At 38.6% G+C, this 25,224-nt stretch overlaps 1 protein-coding gene across 15 annotated transcripts in view; it reads right to left on the bottom strand.

Annotated features, from left to right (window-relative positions):
• Window positions 1-824: 824 nt before the first annotated feature.
• LOC112143206 (focal adhesion kinase 1) overlaps window positions 825-25,224 on the bottom strand; it is a 62,176-nt gene continuing 37,776 nt past the window's right edge. For 6 of the 15 annotated variants that reach the window (XM_036215726.1, XM_036215721.1, XM_036215723.1 and 3 more), the window contains 13 exons: window positions 18,897-19,008; window positions 16,552-17,244; window positions 13,163-13,240; window positions 12,888-13,076; window positions 12,283-12,408; window positions 8,687-8,749; window positions 7,403-7,442; window positions 6,341-6,444; window positions 6,106-6,114; window positions 5,165-5,320; window positions 4,703-4,783; window positions 4,543-4,628; window positions 825-2,583 (listed from right to left, as the gene is read on the bottom strand). In XM_036215726.1, the coding sequence (XP_036071619.1) occupies window positions 2,457-2,583; window positions 4,543-4,628; window positions 4,703-4,783; window positions 5,165-5,320; window positions 6,106-6,114; window positions 6,341-6,444; window positions 7,403-7,442; window positions 8,687-8,749; window positions 12,283-12,408; window positions 12,888-13,076; window positions 13,163-13,240; window positions 16,552-17,244; window positions 18,897-19,008 (1,864 nt within the window). In that variant the 3' untranslated portion in view covers window positions 825-2,456. The remainder of the gene's footprint in view (window positions 2,584-4,542; window positions 4,629-4,702; window positions 4,784-5,164; window positions 5,321-6,105; window positions 6,115-6,340; window positions 6,445-7,402; window positions 7,443-8,686; window positions 8,750-12,282; window positions 12,409-12,887; window positions 13,077-13,162; window positions 13,241-16,551; window positions 17,245-18,896; window positions 19,009-25,224) is intronic. The other 9 variants (XM_024267002.2, XM_024267004.2, XM_024267003.2 and 6 more) reach the window with 4 other exon arrangements.

Below are 25,224 nucleotides of genomic sequence, written 5' to 3'. Positions count from 1 at the left end.
AATAGGCCACAAGAGAAAACTGGAGCATTAGCTGTGTTTTAGCCATTTTATCGAAGCATAAAGACATTGTCAATATCTGTGTTTACCACAACAAGATGGTGCTTTAGACGGGGAAGAACTGTTTTGGACGCGCGGTTTGTACACAATAAAACTCTGCTTTGTACGCCCGTCTTGGGACAACCTCAGACTATGACAGTATAGACTAAACAGTCATTTTATAACCGTAAATATCCAAGTCAGTGAATGCAACAGGACTGAAGTTACCACCTCATCAATTTTGATTGGTCCTTCGTGTTAGCCCCGCCCCAACACGCAACATCAAGGCCAAAAGTTTTGAATCGGAAATTTGCGGAATGGAAAACGAAAAAAAAATTAAGAATGGTGGCATTTGTTCTTATTTTAGTGCCGATGGGTTGATGTCCTTCAGGGAAAAAGACAAACTTAGAGAAATGCTGTGTTCATGTGGTGTGGAACGATCAGAAAAATGACCTTTTGACCCAGAAAACATATAAAAATGTCATAAATACAACGTATTCTCCTACAAGAAATGCTTGCAGGAAAACTTTCTGCACCTTTACAAAGGTCAATGTATTTGTAGTGCACCGTCATTGGGTAGAAACCAGAAATACTGGAAAAATAAAACATTAATAAAGATGATTCATGTAATATATTCTGGATTAGCGGGCCAGATTAAATAGTTTACTGGGCTGTAGTTTTCCCAGCCCTGAGTTAGATCAAACAAACTCAGATCAACATATTTTTAAACTTTAAAGCAGAAAACCTGAAGTTTTTCAGTAAATCCGTCAGGAATGACAAGACACAGATTTCTGTTTTACCATGACTTTATTTCATTGCTTTCTTCCTATTTGACAACATGGTTGATTTGGCCAAAAAGACAAAATAAAAACCAGTGTTTACTAGAACGACTTCTGTACAGGTCACCAGTGATACACACCAGTATAGCTTACAATATACCAACAGGAGCAGATTTACGCAACGACACTAAGATAAAATAGATTGTTTTCATGTGTGTTTTAAATATTTCACTTAGCACCCAGATGTTTGATAGATTCTTTGCTGGTCAAACATGGATATCACATCTGGGTTAATGGGATACAAAAAAAATAATAAGAAAAAACAACAGAAAATGTGTTTTAGTTTTTTTGGTGCTGTGCAAATATGCTTTTTCTATACACGGGTATATCATGCTTTACCAGGTAAGTCACCAGTATGTGTCATTTAGCAACAGGTAACACTCCATGTGTGCTTTTGTAGCTTCAGGACGGTTCCAGTTGCTCCACATTTGATTATTTTAGTGTTTTTTTTCCGTTCCTGGAGACTGATGACAGGAAAACTCACAAAGGTTACAGGTGTGAGGAGTGTTTATTTCACCGCTGGGTGTTTGTGGAACAAGGAAGTCCGATGACGGCGGGCTCAACGCTCCTTGGAGTCTTTGCTGGGTTTTTTGTCTGCTTTTTTTAAGTTGCTGTTTTTATTAGGAAGGAAGAAGGCTGTGATTGCTTTAAGAACACAAAGGACAGTCAGTACGGAGAGTGGATGCTGAACTGAGAAGTCTGTGGCGCGTACCAGGACAGATCTGGATTCTTCACATTAAAACCTGTTCAGAGAGTCGCTGAGGAAGACTGCAGAGAGAGACGAGTGGAGTACGCAGAAAAAGTAATAAAATAACCCCCCAAAAAAGAATCTTACGAGTCCTGAAGTTTTACCCTCTTGTCCTGCTTCTTCCCTCCGTCTCCACTTCTCTAACTTAATAAATAAAAGTTTGGGAGATGGAGGGGAAGACTGGGGGGGATTGGGGACCACTGAGGACGGAAGGCTGCTTCTCCAGGCTAAACCGAAGCCTGTGTTCACTGAGAGTCGCGTTGACGTTTCGAATGCTAAAGCAGATTAGAAAACACAGTCCCACCTGCCTGTGAGGTGTCAGCAGCAACGTGGATTCACAAGCACAGATTAAAGTCCACAAATGCACAGAAATGGCTGCTGGCTCAAATTCCTCCCCGCTGTGAAGTCTCGTAAAGATATGTTTCGGACCGTTCTGCCGGGTTCTGACAGACTCCTCTGAGACCTGAAATCCCTCCCAGTCGAACACTGGAGCTGGCTCTTAAAGCTGCAGACTCAAAGTTTCCCATCATCCTTTCTGATTAGACTCCTCTTGCAGTCCAAAGAGGGCGCAGCTGGCAAGCCTCTGAGTCCGGAGGTGTTTTCTCTGTGTGTGGAGCAGGAAAGTCACAGTGGTTGAGAAGGTAATCTTAGGCTGACGGAGGACAAAATCAAAAATATTTTCCCCGGGGTTTGAGCAGAGTAGAGGAGCGAAGGTTCGCCTTCAACCAGCTGTAACACATCCGTACGGACGTCGCTGATCCAGGCGCCTTGAAGTCTCCAACAGAAACCAGACAGGTGCAGAGTCCTCTGTGGTCAGGTCGGCTGGCGTGCAGCTAATGCGGCCGGGAATGAGTCATCATTTTGAGCCGGGATTGGTCGATGACGTCCAGGAGGTTCTTGGCGTCAACAGCCAGAGCATGTGCAGCGGTCAGCATCTGCTTCTTGTAGTCCTGCTGGAGACTGAAAGCACAAGAGCACATATTTAGGATTCATTTGCTGAGTTGAGAGGGTTGATCTATAATGATTTATGAGTAAACATTATATAATAATTGTTGGTGCTTATCTATAAAAAAAACTACAGAAATTGTTTTTTTCCCCCCAAAAAACGGTGTATATTCTATTAAAAACATAGAAGTTTTGTGAAATCAAACATTTACACCGGCTATTTAAACTAAGACTCAATTTGTATCTTTTAGCAAAAGAAAATGTAGAAATATGTTTTTTAGAACTGTCTTGTCCTTGTGAACAGGGCCAGTAGCTAAAAGACCAGGGATGTAGATTTAAGCAAAGTAGAAGTGATGCTTCCTGAATCATTTACGATCATACGACGCTGCCAGCAGATCTTTTTGGCAGCCAACAATTACACTAAGACAGATATCGCCACATCTGGACCCACAGGCTGTCCTCTCCGGACTGGTGGTAATTAGCGCCCAGCAGAAACATTAAAAATAGAAAATTAGCTCCTGGCAAAAAAAAAAAGACAAATTAGCATCCAGCGGGTTGATGTGTGTATAAATGGCACAAATAGTGCAGCACAAAAACTAAAAGACTTATTATTTTAGTTGCCATCATCTACATAGAATGAAACCTTGATCACACTGACACAAGAGTCAAAGTTGTATTAAGAATCAGACTTCTATCTATTTTCTATTCTTGCATCTTTTTCTGGATCATGGGGGTTGCTGGAGCCTATCCCACTTACTGCAAACCAAATGCTGGTATTGTTGGTCATTCCATCAGTCAGTCACTTCAATTGATCATTTTGACCAATGAATACACAAGAAAGTGACTTCATGTTTTTTTGGGTCTTTTCTGAAATTTGACAACTAAGTTTAGATGAATGTTTGTAGAATAGCCTCAAACATTAAGGACTCTAATCTAAGTTCTGTTAAAAACAAGTAGGAATCTAATCCTGCACTGGATGCTGGATCTGTGTTGCTAGGTTACCTGACGTGCTGCCTTCATAGGCTAAAGAGGAGAAGGAAATGGGTTATGTCCAAATCCCCTCACTACTCTCTAACCCCAAAAGACAATATAGCTCAGGACTATGTAGTGCCCTGGATTTTAACGCAATTCGGACACAAGCTCACTACTTTTAAACGCCAAATATGACGTCACAGATGTAAAAGCCTGATAAACGTGGGTATTTTGAGTATTTATGAATCCACTTACAATGAAAACTTAGATGTTTTATAAAATTTAATTTACAAATATACATACATTTCGTTGAGTATTATCCTGCTTACACATGGTCACTTACTAAAGAAATAAATATTCAATCGGGTTTTCGTACTTTATTCTCACTATTTTTGTCGTTTAGATTATTTTTTCACAAAAAGAAAATTATGTGATCTATGGTTTGGTGCCATATTGTAAAAATACATTTTACAAAACATTGTGACTAATCATGATTGATTTCCAACACAAAAATGCGATTAATCAGAACTTTTTTGTAATCAATTGACAGCAATAATTAAAAATAAATGTTCTAAATGTAGAGTTTTGTAGAGTTGTGATTATTCATAAATAATAAGTTGTCTGCAAATACTGAGACAAAAAAAATTATAGCGATGAATCGCGATTAATTTTTTCCAGGTTTGCGATTAATTTGTTCATTTTTTTTAATCGATTCCCGCCCCTAATTTTTTCATATTACAAAATGTTCAGACGCAATTCTTTGTGGTCTATATTCACCAATCTAGTGAGAATTGATACACAACTAGTTTTCCACAGAGATTTATGGGAAATTTCCTGGACTTTGGAAATGTAGATTGGAACACTCCAACAAAATACTGCACAAACTAGTGAGTAGTGAGGGCATGTGGAAACAAACAGCATGGACTAATTTAAAATGTTTCTTATTAGCATTGTTTCAGGTGTTAGTCCTCTAATCAAAACACAGTTTACGGGGACATTTACCTGGTCATCACATACTGTTGGGCTAACTTCATCTTCCCGATCAGCTCTGCCAGGTCAGAGTTCAGCAGCTTTTGTGCCATCTCAATCTGATGAAAACAGGATGCCACACGTCAGCTGAAGGAGTATAAAGAAACGTACATCTCCCCGTGTGTGTTTTTACCTCTCTGTGTGTGCTGGCTGGAAGCTGAGGTAGCGTCTCATCCACTGTGGCCAACAGCGTCCTCAGTGCCAGACCCACATCCTGAACCACACAAAAACAATCAGTTGTTTGCAGAACAGACGCATGTATTGACTCACACCACTCATGACAAAGAGAAACACTGCCTCTGTTGATGACGCAGTCAGAGCAAAAACGAAAACCTCAAAGATGCGTTCGGTCTGACTTGTTTTTGTCTGCTTCTGCTCCAAATTGAGTTTGAAAAAGTAATCACAAGAACTTCAGCTTCAGCTCGGACTAAAGGTCACATCTGAAGAACCTAGCTACCAAATTAATATCACAGCCTTCATCAGAACAAATCAAACAACGTCTCTGAATGAAGATGAATCTGTGTCCGTACACAGCAGCAAGAACAGAGAGGTCCACAGGGTATTGTAAAGAGCTCGAGCGGTGAGATTCCATTACCTTGACCATGGGCACGTACTCCTCTGGGGGTGCCGGCTGAATCTTGCTCGACATCTCAATCACAGCCTTTACTAATCCCGTCACGTTCTCGTACACTTTGTCATTGGAGCGGTCCAGGTTGGCGGTTGGAGGCGGGCTAATCTCTTGAGGCTGCAGCTGAACAGTTGTAAAAAAAAAAAAAAACAAGTTCACGAATGAAGGGGAAAAAAAATCATTTATTTGAAAATAATGTTTTATCAGCAAAGACAAACAGGTGAATTTTCCCTTCAAATTAACCAAAAACCATCCAGACAGATGAAGATAATTTCAAAAATTATTTCATAAAATATAAAGTTAGTGAAGCAGGCAAATAGATTAGCAGATTAATACACAGAGAATGCAGATTATTTGGATTTCAGATGAAGATGGAAATGTTGTGAGACATGACAGTTCTCTATTCTGGCCAGGAGATGGCAGTGTCACACAGTTTGTGATATGAACATATGAAGTTCTCATTGTTTGCAACTAACTGCCCTTTACCCCTGGCTGAATAAATACAACCCCATGTGACATGGATTGGTATGCATGTATGCTATCTAGTCTTCCAGTAATGGTAATTATTCTTTTAGTGTAAACATTATGATGATCATGATAAAACGAAACATTAAAAAGTCAATTTTTCCTTTTTGAAACCTCTCAACTAAATTGCAGAAAACATTTCAAAATAGTGTCTCTCTTAAAAAAAAACAAACATTAAAATAAAAAAAAAGTGCTAAATGAAAAATAAAAATATTGCTAAAACTGGTTTTATTTACTATTTTTACTAGTTATGGGTATTAAGTTAAAGTGAAAGATGATGGGAATCAGTGACTGTTATCAATAAAAAGTGATTAGTTGGACACACAGATGGAGGACAGAGTGGGGGACACACAGTGAACGCACACAGAGTGTGTGCCGCTTACCCGCCAGGGCTTATGGGTAATGCAGAGAGCAGGAGACGGAGGAGGGAAGGGGGAGACGGAGCAGCCAAACGGCAGAAGATAAAAAGGCAAAAATGAATGCAGTCAGTATTAAAAACATGCAATTCGTATAACTGTAAAGTGCTGCCATCTTGTGAGTGTGTGCTGTTGTTTTACAGACGAGAGGAGGGTTTTGAGCTTGTGAAATTATGGACATCCTTTCTGTAGAAATGTGTACCTTGACTCCGTCATTGTAGCCGTCTCCAGTATTTAGACAGGCCAGACTGCCTACTTGGGTCTGCGCTCCTGGTCGAGGGGGTTTCTTTGGAGGTGCTGCATGCTCTGCAGGGAAAACAGCATAACAGGAAGATATTAAGATAGAAAATTAAAGATATATCAACTAATTGCTTGATTATTTTAAATTAAATTGTGGCACGGACCAGTTAAATCTGTTATAATAAGCAACAAAAGCTGCATGCACGCTGCAGCTCCTGATGCTCAAGTCAGATTTTCCTCTAAAATCATTTTTATTCAGAACTTTATTGCTTCAACAAAAGTGTTTCTCAAAATCTTTATTTAAATATTTAAAGGGCATTAACAAGTCTTAACTCCTGTCAAGTGTTGTCATACATGTTGGATAAAAATGAAATGTATTTCTACAAAAACATTAAAGATCCCACGGAACAATCTGGTTGCATCACAGGAAGTGCTATTTGGGACCAGGCTCAGGTAATATTGTTCAGTTGGTGTAATAATAAAGTGCAATGAAAGTGAAAATTTCAATAAATATTTGAATTAACGCACATTTGTGGGGATTTTTGCCCCAAAAAAGGCAAAACATTAGAAGCTTTTTTTAATATCCCTTTTTCAAACATTAGCTACTAAAAATAATGTTTCTTTGATGGCCAAATAGAGATTTTATTTGGCATAAAAAAGTATATGTTCCTCAATCACTCAGAGCTTAAGAGGCTTTTTAAGGTCTTTTTGTGTATTCAAAACATTTAAAAACTTATTAGGAAAGAGAAGTAAAAGTTGGATAAAAGCCTCAGCAGACTGAAAATGGACTTTAAATTGAATCCAGTCTGTTAAAATATCTTAAAAAACAGTTTCTGTCCACCCTGCCATGCTAATAAAATTTAATCTGATGCGGAAATGAGAAAAAAGCTGCAAACGCAGATATAAATGGAGCCACACAACACAGACATCATGTATTTTTAGGGGATAAAGGATAAAATAAGAGGCTAAAACAATGGTGGTTATGTGAAGGAATCGTGCGGTTTTGGTGAAGCTTGTTTATTACCTGCTTTGCCAACCGGCTGATATATGTGCTGGTTTCCTGTCTGCACAAACACAAAAATAAAAAAGAAAACAAAACATGGGGGTTAGCTAGTACGCAGCCGTGGACATAATCAGAGGCTGCACAGGAAATTAACAACAACCACTGCTGAATGCAGGGAGGGTTGACTTAGTTTGTCACAAGATAGCAAGTTTGAATGTCTTCAAAAAGGAGATTACAGTTCTCTTCAATTAGAACTTTCCTAAAGTTTCTAATCACATTTTTGAGCCTCCATAAAAAATGATCCTGTCATTTATCTTTATGATTTGACTAATGCTTTAGCAAATACAAGAAGGGATCGTGAATTTTGACAGACTTGGTGCCATCCAAGCGCCGTGATGTGCCACCATTACCAAAAAAAAAAAAAAACCTACACCAGACTCTCCCATGGCCGTTTACATGCATGCCTGCACACACTATGGAGATTTTCCCACCACAAGCCACAACCATCCAATGGGAGGAGGACAAGCTGAGACGGAAATATCTGGCCTGTGGCAGCGTCGGGCTGCTTCAACGACTTCTGTTGGCATCCGGGAAATAACATACACTCGTGTGCAGCAGTTTGGCTCGCAAACTTCAGATGAAATTATGCAAAAACTTTTGGTCAACAAGACAATTGGTAATTCTGAGGAATAACCGAGAAGAAGTACCATTTTTATTGGATTACCTTTTCATTTTAGCTCGAAGAGCATAAATGTGTAATAAATGGGCTGTGCACGTTTAAAAATGTCATTTATACCCATCATTTTGACGGTTAAAAATGCATTTAATCTGGCAAACACTGATGGTTTGAGCTGCAAACAGATGTCTTTATACTCTGACAGTTGGCTTTTTTCCCAAAAGCCTTTAAATGCATCTGTAATAGTTCTCTTCACGCTCGTATGCATGGATTTACAGAGCAAAGGATGATTAAAGACGGCTTCTATTTCTCCCAGAACTCCTATGAACATCTTCTAAAGCTGTGAGAATCCCTCGACCCTGCGCTGCTCACCCCATCCTCCAAAAGGTCACTTCCGTTCTCTAGATGATGCCCCCCCACCCTCAGTTATAGTCAAAACAAACACATGCAGACCACAAATGCAATTTCCCTAAAAGATTTGTCTTAAACAAACACCCTCCTTGCTATAAAAAAACAACGCTGTACTACAAACATTTATGACTTAAAAAAACAAGGGGGAGTGACAGTCATGAAGTTAAACCATGAAAAGATGGGGGGACGAGGCTAAATGTGTGGAATGAGCTGCTTACTGGCTGCTGTGGTCCACTGTCTTCTCTGTCCAGACTCCCTCTGGAACTCCTTGTGTCGGGTTTCTAAACAAGCACAAAAAAAACACTATAAACAACTAAGCTGCAAAAACACAAAATATCACAATTTTTTTGTGAATCTTCTAGTTTAAATATCCGTATATAAGACAACTTTTCAATAAGATGCATCAATTTGCTGAGATAACAGAACGTCTTGAGTCAAAACATTTAATCTCGTTTAAAACTATTTTTTGACTCATCACTTCCATATAATTTTGACACCTTTAACTTGGAATCAGGACAACAAATTTTGCTTTAATCGGTCCAGAAATAAGGATAGTTGGACTGTTGTAGTTCTTAAAATAAGATACTTTTGGGGAAAATCTATAATCATATCTACAAATGTACCTACTTTAAAAACATTAAGCATTTTTTAAACAGTACACGCTTATTTAAAAAATATATTTTCAATTTTTCCTACATTTTAAAGTTTATAGATTAGTTCAAAAATAAATTGTGTTTTAAAAAGCAAGATGTTACAACTTATTTTAAGAAATGTTACCAAATAAAATTCTAGTTCTATTAGCAGGTTTTTCACTTATAACAAGGGAAAAACATTTATATGTTTTAACTTGTGTAGAGAAGTGAACAGACTCAGATTTATTACAATAAATATTTAGAAATGAATCAAATTGCGTGCAACCTGTCACCTCAGTATTCTTCATTCTTAGAAAGCCAGTTTAATGCACAAACTTTTTAAAGAACTGTTAAATAAACATCTTAGATCTGACGATAAAGCTGTTGATCTAAATTCCATCTTAAAAATGTCTGAATGTAAAGGAACGGCTAAAAGAATGTCTAGTTTTTGGCCAAAAGAAAAAAAAAAAGATAAAAGACTAACTTTAGTGTCCCACATAAAAAACATTAAAAACGTATTACAAGCAGATCTTCTCACCAGCTGCTCTTTAACACACCCGTCCTCGCAAACCAGCTTTCCAAGACAAGACTTGAAGACCAGCATCGTTATGGAGTTCATTAAAGTTCTGGATGAATCTTTCGATCTCACAGATTCTGCGGAAGCCGACAGGCCCGTCTGTGTAAGAGCTCTCATCAAGAGTGGAGTTCAGGTTCAACTCCAGCTTGCTGCCTCCGCTACACTTATATGTGGCACACACACACAGAGGGAAGGAGGTGGAGGACGGGCGACGCGCTTTGCCAACAAGCTGTCAGTAAGCGAGCATGTCTCCCCGTCTTTTCCCAAACCCTTCCGTCTTCCTCCTCCCCCTCGCCGTGAAGGAGCCGTGTTACTCTCCCTCACGCACACACACACTTCCTCAGCTTTTCAGTGATCTTGTGTGTTGTCGGTTTGCGGTTATGGGTCAAAGGCAGACTGTTGACGGCGCTGTCAGGCTCTGCAGCCTATCATTAAGCCTGGAATTCACACAGGCCACACCTGCTTGCAAGATCTCCCTCACATGCACTGTACATCTCTTCAGCAGAAACTCCTCACAGCGACTTCAATCGGAGGAAAAAAACCTTATCTTTCTGGCAAAGGCTCTATCAAGAAAAAACATCAAACTCTCAGACAAAATTAAGGGAGTTTAAAAAAAATAGAAGCTCAGTCTTCTTATGAAAAACGAGATGGTTTTTCAGAGCAACGCTGGAGAGTTTGTTTTTTCAATCAGAGAGCACTGACACACTGCACAGTCAAAATGAAAGTGCTCAGCATTTTGCACAACAGCCGGACAGCTGGGATATAACGGTTGTGTTGACTTTATCCTTACAGGAAATGTGTGACTGTAAAGCGGAATATCACAAATCATTTCACTGGAATCTCAACAAGTCATGGAAGTGTTGCTACAAGAAACTACAGGCAGCTTTACAGACCCAGTCCCATGAAAATTGTTGTGGTAACTTTCTCATAGGGAAAATTTAATTGTATTCATTCAAATTGTTGAAAAGAGGAGCTAGATGCTCCGAAATATTCTGGTGTATCCACCAGTAGATACATCGATTTTTAGCCATTTTTGTTGCACCACTAATGTTAGGTTGGAGGTGTGAGGGCCTGTAAGCAAGTGTAAGAGTGCGTACACACAGATATCTCAGTTATGGGTAACAGGAAAGGGGGGTGGGGTTGCTCCACACCAACAGTCCTGCCCTTAACTCAGAAGCAAATTTCTAATGAACTCCTGCTGCTCTGCAGAAACTATTTTCTAGAAAAAGCTTTGTTTTAACTTTGGCTGAAGCAGTATAATCCTAATTAAAAGACCACTGGGAATGATTTTAGAACAGATCAGATCAGATTTAGACTTTAAGTCACATTACAGTCTGTCATATTATGAGAAGCAGCAGGTTCCAAAGTGACAATATTTTACCAGTGTAAAGCTGTAAAGTGAGCACATATGTGGGAGATTGAGTTTTTTTTTTAAAGCCTCGGTTTCATTTATGCTCCTTTGTCTCTCAGATGAAGTTTCAGTAACGTTTTGAAAATAAATTACAGCTAAATGCTCCAAATATGAGAAAAGAATGTCAATTAGATGTTTCTCCTCAGGGTGTCTGAGGCCGCTGCACAGTTGCATACACCTTCTATTTACTTTACAGAGCTGGCATGACTCTACGCTGTAAAAACTCAAAACTAATAAACTATGGAAAGTTCTTGCAAATTGGAGGTGAAATAAAACAGGAGGTCTCCTAAATATTTTGAAACATTTTTGAAGGTTTTCCATTATATTTTTCCAAAAATATGAATTTTACAGTGGTGTAAAGTATTTGAGTAAATGGACTTTGTTACTATACTTAAGTATTTTTTGTCTACTTTGTACTAGCACTGAATATCAAAAGTATGAGCAACTTTTACTGTCTACTTGACTACAACTTCGATTGAATATTAGTACTCCACTACATTTGAACGGACATCATAAAATCAGATACTTTTACTCAAGTCTTATTGGAATCGGTGGCTTGTACCTTTTAATGGAGTGATTTTACAGTAAGGTATTTGAACTTTTATTGAAGTTTGGTCTTTACAACTCTGAAAATGTATAGCTTGTTCTTCAACAAGCCAGGCGGGTCTTCATCGTGGTCGAGATGAATCTATATTACTTTATCTGCAAAACATTTCTACATACTGAAGCGCTGAAGCTGACTGTTAGCCTTTAACTATTTTAAAAAAAGATCATTCGCTTCAACATTTCAGCGACAGGAGAGTGAGACATTCCAGCCTTTATGAAGGAACTAAGAACGCCTGTAAATGTGAAGACATTTTGGGAATTTCCAGTGAGAAGCTGCCCTCTGGAATTCTTCCAAAATTAGAAATAAAAATAGTCTATTTTCTGTTGTTTGGTAAATAAATGGCCTAAAAACTAAAATAAATGAAATGTATAAAACTAAACCATCACAAAAAAGCATGCCAGCAAACAATTATGATGTCAAAGATATGTCATGCACTCACATTAAATGAATGAACAAACACCAACAACACATTTACAATTACTCTTATAAATTCGTTTTTTGGCTGTAAGGCTTACTTTGTTAAATAAATACAAATAAATCTGAAGTGGCTGAAGGCATTTTTCCGCTGTGTGTGCTTTTTGTGTTACCAGCAGCCTTTCCTCCTCCTCCAGCCACCTCTGATCCTCCTCCATCTGCTGCTGTTGTATCATCAGCTGCTCCTCCATTAGCAGGCACTGAGGGTCTGTACAGAGCTGCATGTCTACTGCCCTGTCCTACACACACACAAACACACACATGCCAACAAAAGCGCAACGAAAAGAAAGACAAGCAGGGCACGACAGCCACACGCAGACGTAAACACATGAGGAGAAGCATGCAGACATAAACACCAGACTGATGAGAGATGGTGGACTCAAAAAAAAATGAACGTCATGAGGTGATAACTTTCAGAAATTAGAAATCAGCAAAATAATTCAAAAAACGTTGAAAATGAACCCTCTGTGACACAAATTAAATCTTAAATCTGCCTCTTTTGCTGTGATTTGACCCTTTTTTTTGGCTCAACACACATTTAGATGCGAGTTTGGAAGGTAAAAAACATCCCACAGGTTCACATTGGATTAAATAAATAGAAACTAAAACTTTTGTCTTTTTCACAATTTTTCAGATAAATTAATAAAACTAAAAATGAATGATTCACCAGCATTGATCATTTTTTTGTGCATACATGGATGTTAAACTCGTCTCCTACCTCCAGTGCAGAGCCCCATAACGCCATGTCTGCCCCGTGTGGCTGGGGAAGGTGCTGTGCGTGCGAGTGTGTGTGGACGTGGTGGCGTGGATGGGTGTGTGCGTGGTGTGTGTCCAGTAGAGCCGCTTGTGGGGGGTACATGGCACTGGGCACGGAGGGCAGAGTATGAGGTCCTGGATACCCTGCCATCTAACATTGAAGGGAAGAAGAAAAAACAAAAGATGTGGTTATTTGATTCTCTAAAGACAGAGAAGAAGGGAAAATGTGCTGGATACCTGGTAGTGTCCAGGGTGCTGAGGACTGGGGTAGAAGCCTTCACTGGAGCGAGGACTGGGGTAACCAGGTCTACTTGGCTGCAGATAGAGACAGGAAGAAATTCAGAGCAGAGGGAAATAAAACAACAAAGACAGAGAGGGTAAACACACGATCCACCACGGTTTTCCTGGTTTACATGTTAGAAGACAGCTCATTCAGACAATCAACACACAAACCCCCAGCAGGAGCTGTTTGTGTGGCTGGGTTAGCTGTCAATCAAAACAGGGAACACCCACTAGGCTGCAAATCCAGCAAGCTGTTAGTTTAAATGGCACAAAATACAGTTCCTGCACTGTGGAGAAGCACTGTCGATTGTTGGTTAGATGTGTGGACAGAGAGCTGCACGTTCACCAAAGGCCTCTTTGTCGAGCACTCATTCAGAATCTGTTGGTTGTGATGCTCCTGACCTCAATAAGTGAGAGCATCGCTGTTATGAATCAAGGTTTGATTGTTTTAAGGTGTTTCAGTGTAAGCCTGTGCTTTGTCTGGTGCGTTCAGATATTAGAAGAGTTTGGTGAACCCACGACTCTTCTGCTGGCTGGTTGAGATGAAGCTGCTGAAAGGTTGGATGAACAGGTTTCCCTCACACAACGACTGGAAACGTTTCTGGCACAATGATGCAACACAGAAGTCACTTCTAGCACAGCGCTTGCAGCTTCTACCTTCCACAGTCTCTCATAGCAGCTTTCTCTGGCCCACACCTCCGACAGCAAAGCCACAGGGGGATGAGACCAAACAAACAGAAACAACGAGAGGACAAAGGTAGGATCGGGGACAGACGGAGGTAGACAAGACAAGAACACTGAGGATGAGACAGACACGGACTCTGAGTTTAGACAATCAGACAGGGACAAAATGCATGTTTGTGGAGAAGAAGAAGCTCACACACAGAAGGACTGAAGATTACGCTGCTGTGGAAGTTGCTTCACTTTTGTACTCAGCTGCTGGAAAATCCACATTTAAAAGCTTGAAAACAGCCCTTCGAGTGTTAGGGGTGTAGGGAAAGATTGATGCAGCAATATATCGCAATATTTCATCAATTGATTTAAAATGCTGACAAGACAATATTAAATTAATTAATTATTTGTGAGCATCCTTCAGCGTCTTACTTTTGTTTTCCATCTAAACCCCGATCGTTAGTTGGCAGCACAGCATACTGAGCAGCTCTACTCCACACCAGATCAACAAGATCTCGTGAGAACCAGCTTGTGTTAAACATTCAGTCTCACTGGTTCAGTGGTTTTAGTTATGAGACCTTTTACTACTGACTTCATTTTTTCTGTTATACTTTAAAAAAAAAGTGAAAATTTGTTCTGCAGATATATAGTGATATGTATTGTATAGTGAGATGTGTATCGTGATATGCAATATATCACCTGATTCTTGCCAATACACACGCCTACTAAGTGTTATCAGAAAGGTAAGAAAAACTGAGTTTAAAGGACCTAAAGAAATGTTTATGTGTAGTTTTATTTCCATAGCAACCATTGTATGTTTGGGTCAGCAAGGGGTGATAAAAAGATCTAAGTCATTTTTAGAAGAATTGATAAACCAACCCCAGATTCCTATTATAGTCATATCTTTTGTCATATGCTTGAGCCAGGGATCCATGTGTTACATTTTCCAAAGATTTAGAGTTAGGAGGTGATAGATAGATATTCCTGGGAAGAGTATAAATTTGAAGCTGCTACTAAAGCTTTTTTTTTTTGAAAGATTAAGATGGTTGACTCTTCTTGAGGTTAAAGGTCAACATCGGTTGTGGTTGTAGACTTAACTGTGTTTGAAATTTCGTAAAGATTGTTTGAACTAAATGTTTTTTCCCATATTGTGGGAAAATGGTAAAAATGTGCCCATTTTTGGGTTGCCAAGCAGTAAATCCTGTAGCCATCCCATAATAATTGAAAAATGTCCTTTGGATATTCCCAACACATTTGTTTTGGTTGCGTTAGTAGATTTTTTTTTGAGGACTATTTTTTTTTTTTTTACCATTTCTTCTTCTCTTCATAATTTTTAATTAAAAAGTCCTTCAAGATTTTAGTGACACAAAAGCGAGACACTAAGTACATGTAAATGTTGGGTCTGCTTTTGAGTATGTGCACTCAAATGCACAGTATGAAAGACTAATTGCAAAACAACCATATGGCAGTCCAGGACTGCTGCGGAGTGTAAAAATCTTCTCAGCTGCTTTCCAAAATAATTTAACATCCTTTAAGAACCAATCCCAGCCTGTAAAACAAGCATGGAGTCAGATGAATGTTATGCAGCGCTCTGGAGTTAGTATCACTCACTGCACAGGAGCACAGCTCATCAACTCCCACACACATCAAGCCCCCCCGAGGACAACAATGTGGGGCACACATGCAGCGCATTAAGGTACTGCATTAACCCCTTCAAGTCCTACATCACTATCGCTCAAATAGTGATACATAATACTAAGCAGCATCAGTCTCACCACCCCGACCTCTTTTAGAGTTGAATAAAAGTCGTCACGACTCTATGATGTACTGCAGAGTATACACAGCGCAGAAATCATTCTGCAGCTCATCAGAAGATTAGCCCAGTGGGTTTAGACACAACTCCAAACAACACACATGACGGACAAACAGTCACGTTCAGCCACACTGATTAGAGGACTCAAGCAGCACTTCATAACTGAAGAGACATGCAAAGACTTTACTGACAGACAGGAGAATTTACAGAAAACAAAGTCCAAGAATTTCACGTCTGACAAACTAAAGAGGGGTTAATTAAGATAAAAAAAAAGTTGAATTTTTTAAAACATTTTTTCCTAACCTGTGTGCAATAAAGACTAACACATTAATAAATTTAATAAGATAATGTTCAATAGTATTTAAAATTTAACATTTTTAAAACGGGGCTTCAACATGAATAGATTTGGTTAATAATAAACATAAAAATAACAAAAGGTCCATCAAAATGTAAAAAATATGCTTCATGCTTAACTATATTTGATAAATGTTTGCTCTGATAACAGCATTAATTCTACATTTGGTGGGAAAAGTACTTATTCAAGGTAAATTCTAACCACTAAAAACATGCTTAATATTTTCAAGTTTTTGATATCTCAACTCTCAAAAACAAGCATCTTTTTACTTTCACAACAGTCTTATCTTTTTCCTGTTATTAAGGACTTCATATGTACGTGAAATTCCACGTGCAAGCGAGGTCGTGGAGATTCTTCATCAATTTTTTAGAATATTTTCCACTAAGTATTTTTCATTAATTGAAACAGTTGTCATCTGTTGTGCTGTTTGTCTGTATTTATCAGAGTTTTTCATGCAGTTTTTTTTCCAGAAGAACGGAGAGGAGATGCCGAGTCGGTAGTTACAGAGTGGGAGGACGAGCGGCTGGGTGGGTGGCGGTTGGTGCAGAACAGAAGAGTGGGTGTGGGCGAGGGAAAGACTTTCTCTCCGTGTGGGGGCCTCCCACATGACTGCACAGCGTGGTGCGGGGTCAGGGTGTCAGAGCTGGGTTGGAGGTGATGATTCTGGCAGTTGGGGTAAAAGTTGGGAAGCAGGAGGGATTCGGGATTGGAGTTTGGCTTTGACTGGGGTATTTGGGGGCAAGTATGAGACGAGCTGCAGGACAGCAGGTCAAAGCTCAGATCAGACTGGGAATGTGAGAAATGACATTGGTGGGAGTGAGAGTTATTTGCCTCGGATGGGTAAAGGATGCAGCCGTTTGTTGTTGTCCTGCGCGGGCTGCAGCCACAGGACCGGCTGTAAGGAGGAGAGCCCACATCATTTTCAGGCCGGAGAAGAAAGGAACGATAAAGTTTGGATTGAGGATTTAAGTGATTTTGCAGAGACAAACTGTAGGAGGTGCTGCTTTGAGGAGAAAGTTGAAGACCAGAGGAGGAGCAAAGGTGGAGGGGAAATTTCAGAGGGGAGGAGTAGAGTGGAGGAGTGGATGAATGACAGGAGGTGCAGAGAGAAGCGTTATGAGGATTTCCGAGGCAGAGGGGAAGCTGTGAGGCAAAGTGCAGGTTGTCATCCCGCTGCAGGGAGGGGTGACGGCTGGGCTGCAAACAGAAAGACAACGGCGGACAAGGGACATAAAGGAAAACAGAAAGAAACCGTCAAAGGAAAAGATGTGTGGAAGACACAGAGAAGAACCAAAGCAGTGACAGAAATGCATCCCAAACATAAGGTGAAGAAGCCTGGAGGGGGGCCAGAATAAGCAGCCAATTGACAGTTTCCATTTATATTTGTGCTCAGAATTTTAATGGTAGACCTCATTTCTGAGCATCTGACCCTGAGGATCAGCTTTTGTGTCTTGGTAAAGCCTGAAATATTTGAACTGAGCTATTTAAAGAGGTATTTATTTTCCTTCTGAATGATTTATTTGACTGTTTAGGATCCAAATCTACTTCCTGTATGATTGTTAAAACAAGTTTACAAACTCTGACTATGCTGATTCAATATGCGCCAACAATATCTCTAATCAAACTAATTATAAATCAGGAAATTAGTTCAAGCTCAATGTGTCAACATGCACACTTTTATTCAATTTAAAGATTATACAGTATATTTGCTTGTCCCGCATGATTACTTCATAAATGACTTCATCTAACCACCAGAAACACATCATTTATACTTTTCAGACAACAGCCAAGCTAAAGAAAACCAACTACTTCCTTCTGAAAACAAACAAAAAAAAATAAATCTTTCTTTTAGTTTGATTTGGTCTCAATCCAAGTTTCTCTGAATCACAAATGAACAAATGATGTGTCATTAGAAAGGCCAAAGCATCAATGTTTCTTAAAGATAGGACAAAAAAGTCCAGAGATACTCCCAAAAACTAAAAAGAAACAAAGTCAGGGGACAGAAATGGTCCATAAGGAAGGTAAACAGCTTTTTTTTGTTTTAGGGATACGTGAGAATCTTAAAAACAGCACAACTTCATCTCTCTCAAGCTGCTAAACTTATTCACCTGAAAGTTAAAGAAAATACATAAGAAAACGTAACGTTTCAGCTGTGTTGCTCACTCCACTAAAAAACCAGAACTTCCCATCAATCCCTCAGACCAATCACCTAGTTCTTAGCTCCACTAGGCATTCTGGGTAGTGTAGTCATACAACATTGATGCTTAACATGCATTATAATCTGGTGTGCCTTATGGTAAATTCAAATAATAATAATCAAAAGCTGCAATCAGTGTATCAGGAAACTGTTTTGCACCATCACAAAATATCAATAGAAATGTGCAGACAATGGTGATGATGTTAAGTGCGCATGTAAAAAAGTAACAAAAGTAAGAAGGGAACCAGCTAATAAAAGATATTTTTTAGAACCTTTAGGCACAACTGGAACATTATAGACCATTTTCTCACAAACAATCCATTGCTAATTTGGTAAAAATGCACAGAGGTAAAGTTTGTACAGAACTCTTTTTTTATTAAAGTAATATTTCTTCTGAACAGGTCATTTGTTTGATTTATTAATCACTGCTGTGCATGCAATTCCATTAATGTTACGGCAGCAGTCTTGCGCTTTATGCAATTTGATGTAGCAAAAGTCTAGAAACTCAAACAGAATCCCCAGAGCTGCTTTCTATACCGGTGAAACCACCAAATGTAGTCTCCCTAAAGGCTCTAAAGCAGTATGTATAACTTTAAAGTGAACAGATTTCAGCTTTCTAAGCGAAAATGAAAGGGATGCAGAAGTGTCTTACTTTTGGTGGAGCTTCGTCAGACCCTCCAGAGTCCCACGACACAGTGACCTGTCTCCTCATCTCCATTCTGCTTCGTTCCTCTTGCTGGATTTTCTCTTCCTCTAAAATTGTGCTGCAAAAATAAACAAAACACAAGACAAGAATTACATTTTTATGCACAAATGGTATTATATTTGATGAGTGTACATGAGGCCCAAACCAGGTGTGTTATCTCTCCCATTGCTAGTCTTAATAAGGCAATGCCAAATGCTGTTGTGGAAAGTCTGAAAGTTTTTCCAAGTCCCGACAGAACCCATTACAAGGAACACATTGTTCCTTTTCAGAGTTTCATTACAGCTGCACGGCCATTAAAACTCCTGCATGCAGAGCAACCCCTCTCACGCTGAGCCAACTAACAATCTGGACCAACAAAATGCAAACGACTACAGTTTGAATAAAGTCCAACTCAATTACATTAGCAAAAGAGTTATGGCTGAGCCCCACCGCTGCTGATGTTCATACCCCAACACTCAAATTACACCAAATAACATTCACTAAGCCACGTCTGATGGGAAAACAGCTTTAAGCTGGTAGAATAACAACAACAAATATTCTTTTCATTCACCTCACAGTCATTCTGACAGGTTGGTTTTATGGTAAAGCCTCAGCTTAAGCTGAAACTTTGTTTTGTAATGTTTACAGTTTAGTTTTACACAACTTTAAGCAACACATTTATAAAACTTTTATGTTAAATTTCACATAAGCAGGTACAGATCAAGAAAATTCAAACAGAATCATTTACGAACATCTAGTAACTCAAAATCTTAGGTTTTGAGAAGTCAAAGATATGATACTAGCTTAAATAAACAAACTCACATTCATCTGTTTCCACGGAAAATAAGATTAAAGCACAAAAAACTCAAAATGTGATTAGAATCCAAGGAACATATAAATCAGAGAAGCTGGTAGTTCAATCCAGCAGACAGCTAGACGGTCAAACAATCGAGTAATCCCCTCTCATTCTACTGTCCTCCGATAACAAGGGTGAGAGCTATTTGTAGCGACATGGTTGCCCTCCTGTTCTGTTGTGTCCTGCTGAGTTTCAGAGTCCGTACACCTGTCCAAGTCAATCTCTCATCTGAGCCGCTTTTCAACCACAGTCCTGCTCAAACAAATCTATTGTTTCATGTGGATATTTAGGGTATTGAGCTTCATTTCTTTGAACTAATAACCAATAATAGTATTAAAACATACAGGTAGAGAGCACTTATGATTTTTACAACTTTTTTGAAAAGATAAAAAATCTTGGAGTATTATAAAAATGTCTGTTTGCATTTTTTTATTCAAAAGGGACAAGTTTCAATTTCAAATGCAACTGATGCCATGTCCACAGGCCATCTAGCTAACAGCTAATTGTCAGATCTGGTCATTGAGAATAAATCAAAAAGACACAAACACCAACAAACAAAATACATATAATCCAGAACAATTAGTCATTTAGAAATTTTCGGTCAAGGGAAACTTGTTTTTTTACATTCTACATTTAACTAAAGGTTTCAACTAAAGATTTTGTAAAAATAGTAAATGGGTAAAAATGTTGCTATGCAATCCTTCTTAAAACTATTTTTATTGTATTTATTTAACTTACTGTCTACTAAAGCAGCTCCTTCACCTCAGCTTTCTTCACAGCATAGGCAGTAGCTGGCATCATGAATGCGAGTGATGGAGATAGCATCAGCACCTGGCAACACTGATACACATGGCTTCCTACCCCACCAGCAGCTGGAACAACAAGCCTTCCTGCGGTTTATTTTCACAGGATGGTCTGGTTGCACACTTTAGTGCTTTTGAGCAGCTCAGAGTACGCCAAACTGACAGGACTATCTGCAAGTTCACAAGAAGCAAAACTGTGCAGCGATTGATAATACGATCTTATTACAAAGCGCTTCAAAAACATGAAATAATACTTTCTAAGAAAATACACGGTTGTGGTACTTTATTTAGACAGAACTATATGAAGAAACCTTAACTAAATTCTCCACTTTGCAGAAAAAGAGTCTGAGTGGAAGTCTGGCTGCCCACAATAAAAATAACTGTTGAAATATCCACATTTATCAAATATGTTGTCCTTGGCAAAACATGAAATAAAATAAAAGCTGAAAATGAGTAGCTTAGAAGATAAAAGCTCTGGCTTTAAATGCCAATTCATGGCTTCATGATAAGAAAATATCTTCAGATCCACATTGGAGAAAGCCAACTAACTTCAATACGATTTCCTTAAAAGGTCAAATCATTCTCAGTATCCATAATTGTTTCTTTGAAAACGAAGTGTTTTCTCCAACATCGACATTTCCATGTAGTACGAAAAGTTACAAAGAAGAAAGTTACAGTTCTTTCATGCTATTTTACATCCAAAGGCACAATCTGATAAACTGACTCCTATTATCAACCACTTTGTGTTTAAAAGAAAAAGAGAATCAATCATTTATATTTAATCTGTGAATAAAAAGACCTTAGTCTTCTGTATTTAAGAGTCAATGGGGTGTTGGATAACTTTAGGCAAAAATCTGAATCATCTTTGAATTCAAACTGTATTTTTTATATTAGTAATGAATATTTTACAAACAAAGTTAACAACAATAACACAGTTACAGTATATAGTTGCAGCTATTTGGCTCATAATGGTTCAAAAAGACAGAAATTCTCTATATTGCAGATGCTAATTTTAATATCTTCATACAGATCAACAGAAATACAATAAAACACCTCAGTCAATCCCAGATCCCACGGATTAACCTCCTTTTTAGAAAATATCACCCAGCTGATCCAGACACAGGGAAAAGTTGAACTTCTGACAAAACTTTGACACTAAAGCATACACCTTTAAGTATCTTTTAGTTATTCATTCTAACATAGTTTCTAAAGTTATTTTAGGACAAATTTGTAGAAAAACGTACTTATTTAAGAACAAGTTTATGGATCTGACAAAATTTTACTGTTCAAAATATATATATATTTAAAAAAATTTTTTTTATATATATATATATACATAATTTCCCCTCATATATGGTGTAGCTAAATAAAAAAAATGGTTTAACTCATCATTACATGTAATAAAAGTTGTAAAATGAAGCAAGTCATATCAGACATAACAATTCTGAAGCCAATACTTTACCTGAGAGGAAAAGTTAAACTCAGTTGCACAGAAGTACATCCTTTAAAGCCTTTTTCGAAGAAATCCCAGGATGATAATGGCCCAGCAGCCTTCAGCTACAGCAACGAACTGTAAACGATACAGGACTTCTTCCTCCGAAAGGATTACAGAACTATGTTCCATTGCAGCTGAAAATGCGCCGCAGGCCCGGTCCGTTCCAGCCACGCTTCAGTTTCAGAGTAACTTCCTCTGAACATTAGAACAGCACAGCCCTACAATAGCTCCAATGGGCTTTTTTCCTTCATTTCTGTTCTTTGGAAACTTGCAGCTCCTGGCTGCTGTCCACTGTGTAAACATCACCACACACACCCGCTCAAGTGCCATCTAAAAAAGCTGGGAAAAAATGCATGAGAAGCAGAGATGTGCATATTTGGCAGCACAAACCTATAATTAGTATTAGGAAATAAAACCAGCCGGACCAAAAGTAACAAAAACTCAATAGCCTTTTAAGGCAAGAATAACACCTATTATTAGCCACAGACTAATAGTCAACATTGACTCTGGATCTAAGAAACTCTGAGAGGCTAACAAGAGTTATTCCGCTTCAATCAAGCCAAAATGTGACTAACTTTAGTCAGTTTAGCAAACAAATGGAAACTTCCCTCAACTGGTGGTGAGAAGAGCTTTAAGAATATAGATGGAGATCAGAACAAAGCAAAACAATAATAAGGGTGGAAGAACTGGAGGTGGAATTTATGGTATATGTCATGCTAGTTAAAACAAACCCACAAAGCCACGGGAGGTAAATGACGGCATATTGTGTTTAAAGCTCAGGTTGAGTGAACCATGTTTTATACTACAACACTGCCTTAAAAAGCACATCATAGAAGATTATACTGCTACTTCTAAACAGAATAATTATCCTTTCAGGAAAGTATTTTTTAAAAAGATGGTCTGAAAGCAAATGGGTTCATTGTTTTTTAAGACAACCCATTGATACAAGAGAAGTTTAAAGATAAGAGATAAGATAATTATTCACCCCACAGTGGGGAAAGTTCCCCTTCCAAAAATGACTTATGCTTTTTTTTCTAATCCTAGGCGATGCATTTATCTTTACAGACAGTGGAATTTTTATAGGCAGAACTGTTTTTTTTTCTTTTTGCAGACATGCAGATCATGCTTTTCAGTATCAGCTTAAGCATTTCCCAGCAGAGGCAGTGCTGAAACGTTACTTCCAAAAAACTGCAGGTTTGATCATGTCTCAGGTATGATGAGCGGTTGAGTAAAGGCAGGATAAGCATAATCCAAGCTCCAAGTGTGCACTCTCTCTAAAAAATGATAAAAATGTTTAGTAAAAAGAGAACTGATAAGAATTGTTGAATTTTCACATTGAATACCTATTTTTCTTCCCTCTGTTCTACTGCAGAAAACAAGAATGGTCTGAACAATCACTTTTTAAATAAAGGGAAGTGTAAAATAATTTGCATAAAAATAAATCATTTTGTAATGATAAATTGTCTAAAAAACGTGGACTTTTGCTTATTTTAGTAGTACATGATGAAATATTTTTCAGAACGTTCTATGGTTCATAGACAGGTTTCCCGTTAAATGTGAGTGGACTCATCTTGTGTTTTCATTTCTAATCCAAGCAAGCTGCAAATCCTTGATGGATCATTTATAAAGACAGCTCAGCGTGACCAAGCCTTCCCCTCTATTCTATCCTAGCCAGCATCATAAATCTGTTACCATGGCAACCACAGGTGTCCAAAAAAAAAAAAATCTATACAGGAAGTGAATTCACTAAACGCCGGCTGTGTGGAGTGGAAAAAACAAAACATCCTCAGAGAAGAAAGACAGAATTCCAATGAAGTAAAAATAAATGAATGTCAGTGAGAAAACATACTAGACGTTGTAGGTGAAGAAAGAGAAGCAGGAAGCCAATAAACATCCATCCATCCATATTTTGCATTATAGGGTTGCTGGAGTCAACCCAGCGACGTTATTCAGTTGCAGGGCAAAACAAGCACCCACACTTAGGGGAAAGAGTCATCAATTAACCTATGAAGCATGTTTCTGGACTGTGGGAGGAAACCGGAGTGCCCAGAGAAAACCCACGCATGCAGAACATCCACACTCCACACAGAAAGAGCCCCGCGGGGATCTGAACCAGGGCCTCCTCACAAACCACTACACCACCTAAGCCAATAAACAAAAACAAATAAAAGAGCATTCTTGTCCTTTTACTAGGACTTGTTATGAGCAACAATTTACCATTTATTGTAATGCCAGCAACATCTTGGAGAAAACCTATAAGTTGCATGACAAGTTCCCTTTTAACTACACTTTGTAATTTTTGAGAAATTAACATTAGAAAAAGAAGACGACTGCAAACAGTTCATGTAAGGACAAACATCTCTAACAGAAGCCCAACTGCATCACTGAACATCATGAATTTTTTCTCTGTTCTAAACTAAAAAATAATCCACAGATTTTTCCTTTATTTCATCAATTGATACTCTTGTGTTACAGAGTCTAAAGACAAAAATGTGTCTGTAAATTCAGACAAAATCAAGTGAAACAGCTGTGCTGTTCTTCCATCTACTCCCTCTTCCGCAGTGGAGCTCTTATCTACTGACTGCAAATATTTGTCACTGCAGCACAGAGCGGGAACATGACGAGCACACCAAGCTGCCCGGCTGCAGTGTAGGAGTGAGAGCGATCAGGTTAAAGCTGGTGATTAACTCAGGCAGGGATGAAACCAGAACACTTCACCACTGCTTCTGCGCAGCTGGTCATCACAGTGATGGGCAGTCACACCACGAGTCAGTCACCCTTTATTTAAGATGGAACATTTTTAACAGGTGGTTAAGTCAAGCTTATGTAACCCAGGATGATTATTTCTGACCATCTCATTGAGTGACTCTCTGACAACCAGATTTTCAGATGCAGACAGCGACACCTGCTGTTGGGAAGATGAAAAACTCAACTGTGCTGCTTAAATCTTTAGTATTTTTATCTAATATTTAGGTCTGTGATACCTAGCACTTATTGCAAAATTAAATTGAGTTCAAAGGCAACTAAAACTGAAATTCCTCAAAGAGGAAAGACAGGACAAAAAACAAAATAATGGTAAATAATGGTTAGCACAGATGTTCAGCAGAGTTGACATTAACTCCTAGAGAGTAAAAAACAATG

Source organism: Oryzias melastigma, linkage group LG16, assembly GCF_002922805.2.
Source record: "Oryzias melastigma strain HK-1 linkage group LG16, ASM292280v2, whole genome shotgun sequence".
NCBI classification, from domain to species: domain Eukaryota; kingdom Metazoa; phylum Chordata; class Actinopteri; order Beloniformes; family Adrianichthyidae; genus Oryzias; species Oryzias melastigma.
The sequence above is the reverse complement of the archived record's forward strand: the minus strand, read 5'-3'. Positions and strand labels throughout refer to the sequence as shown.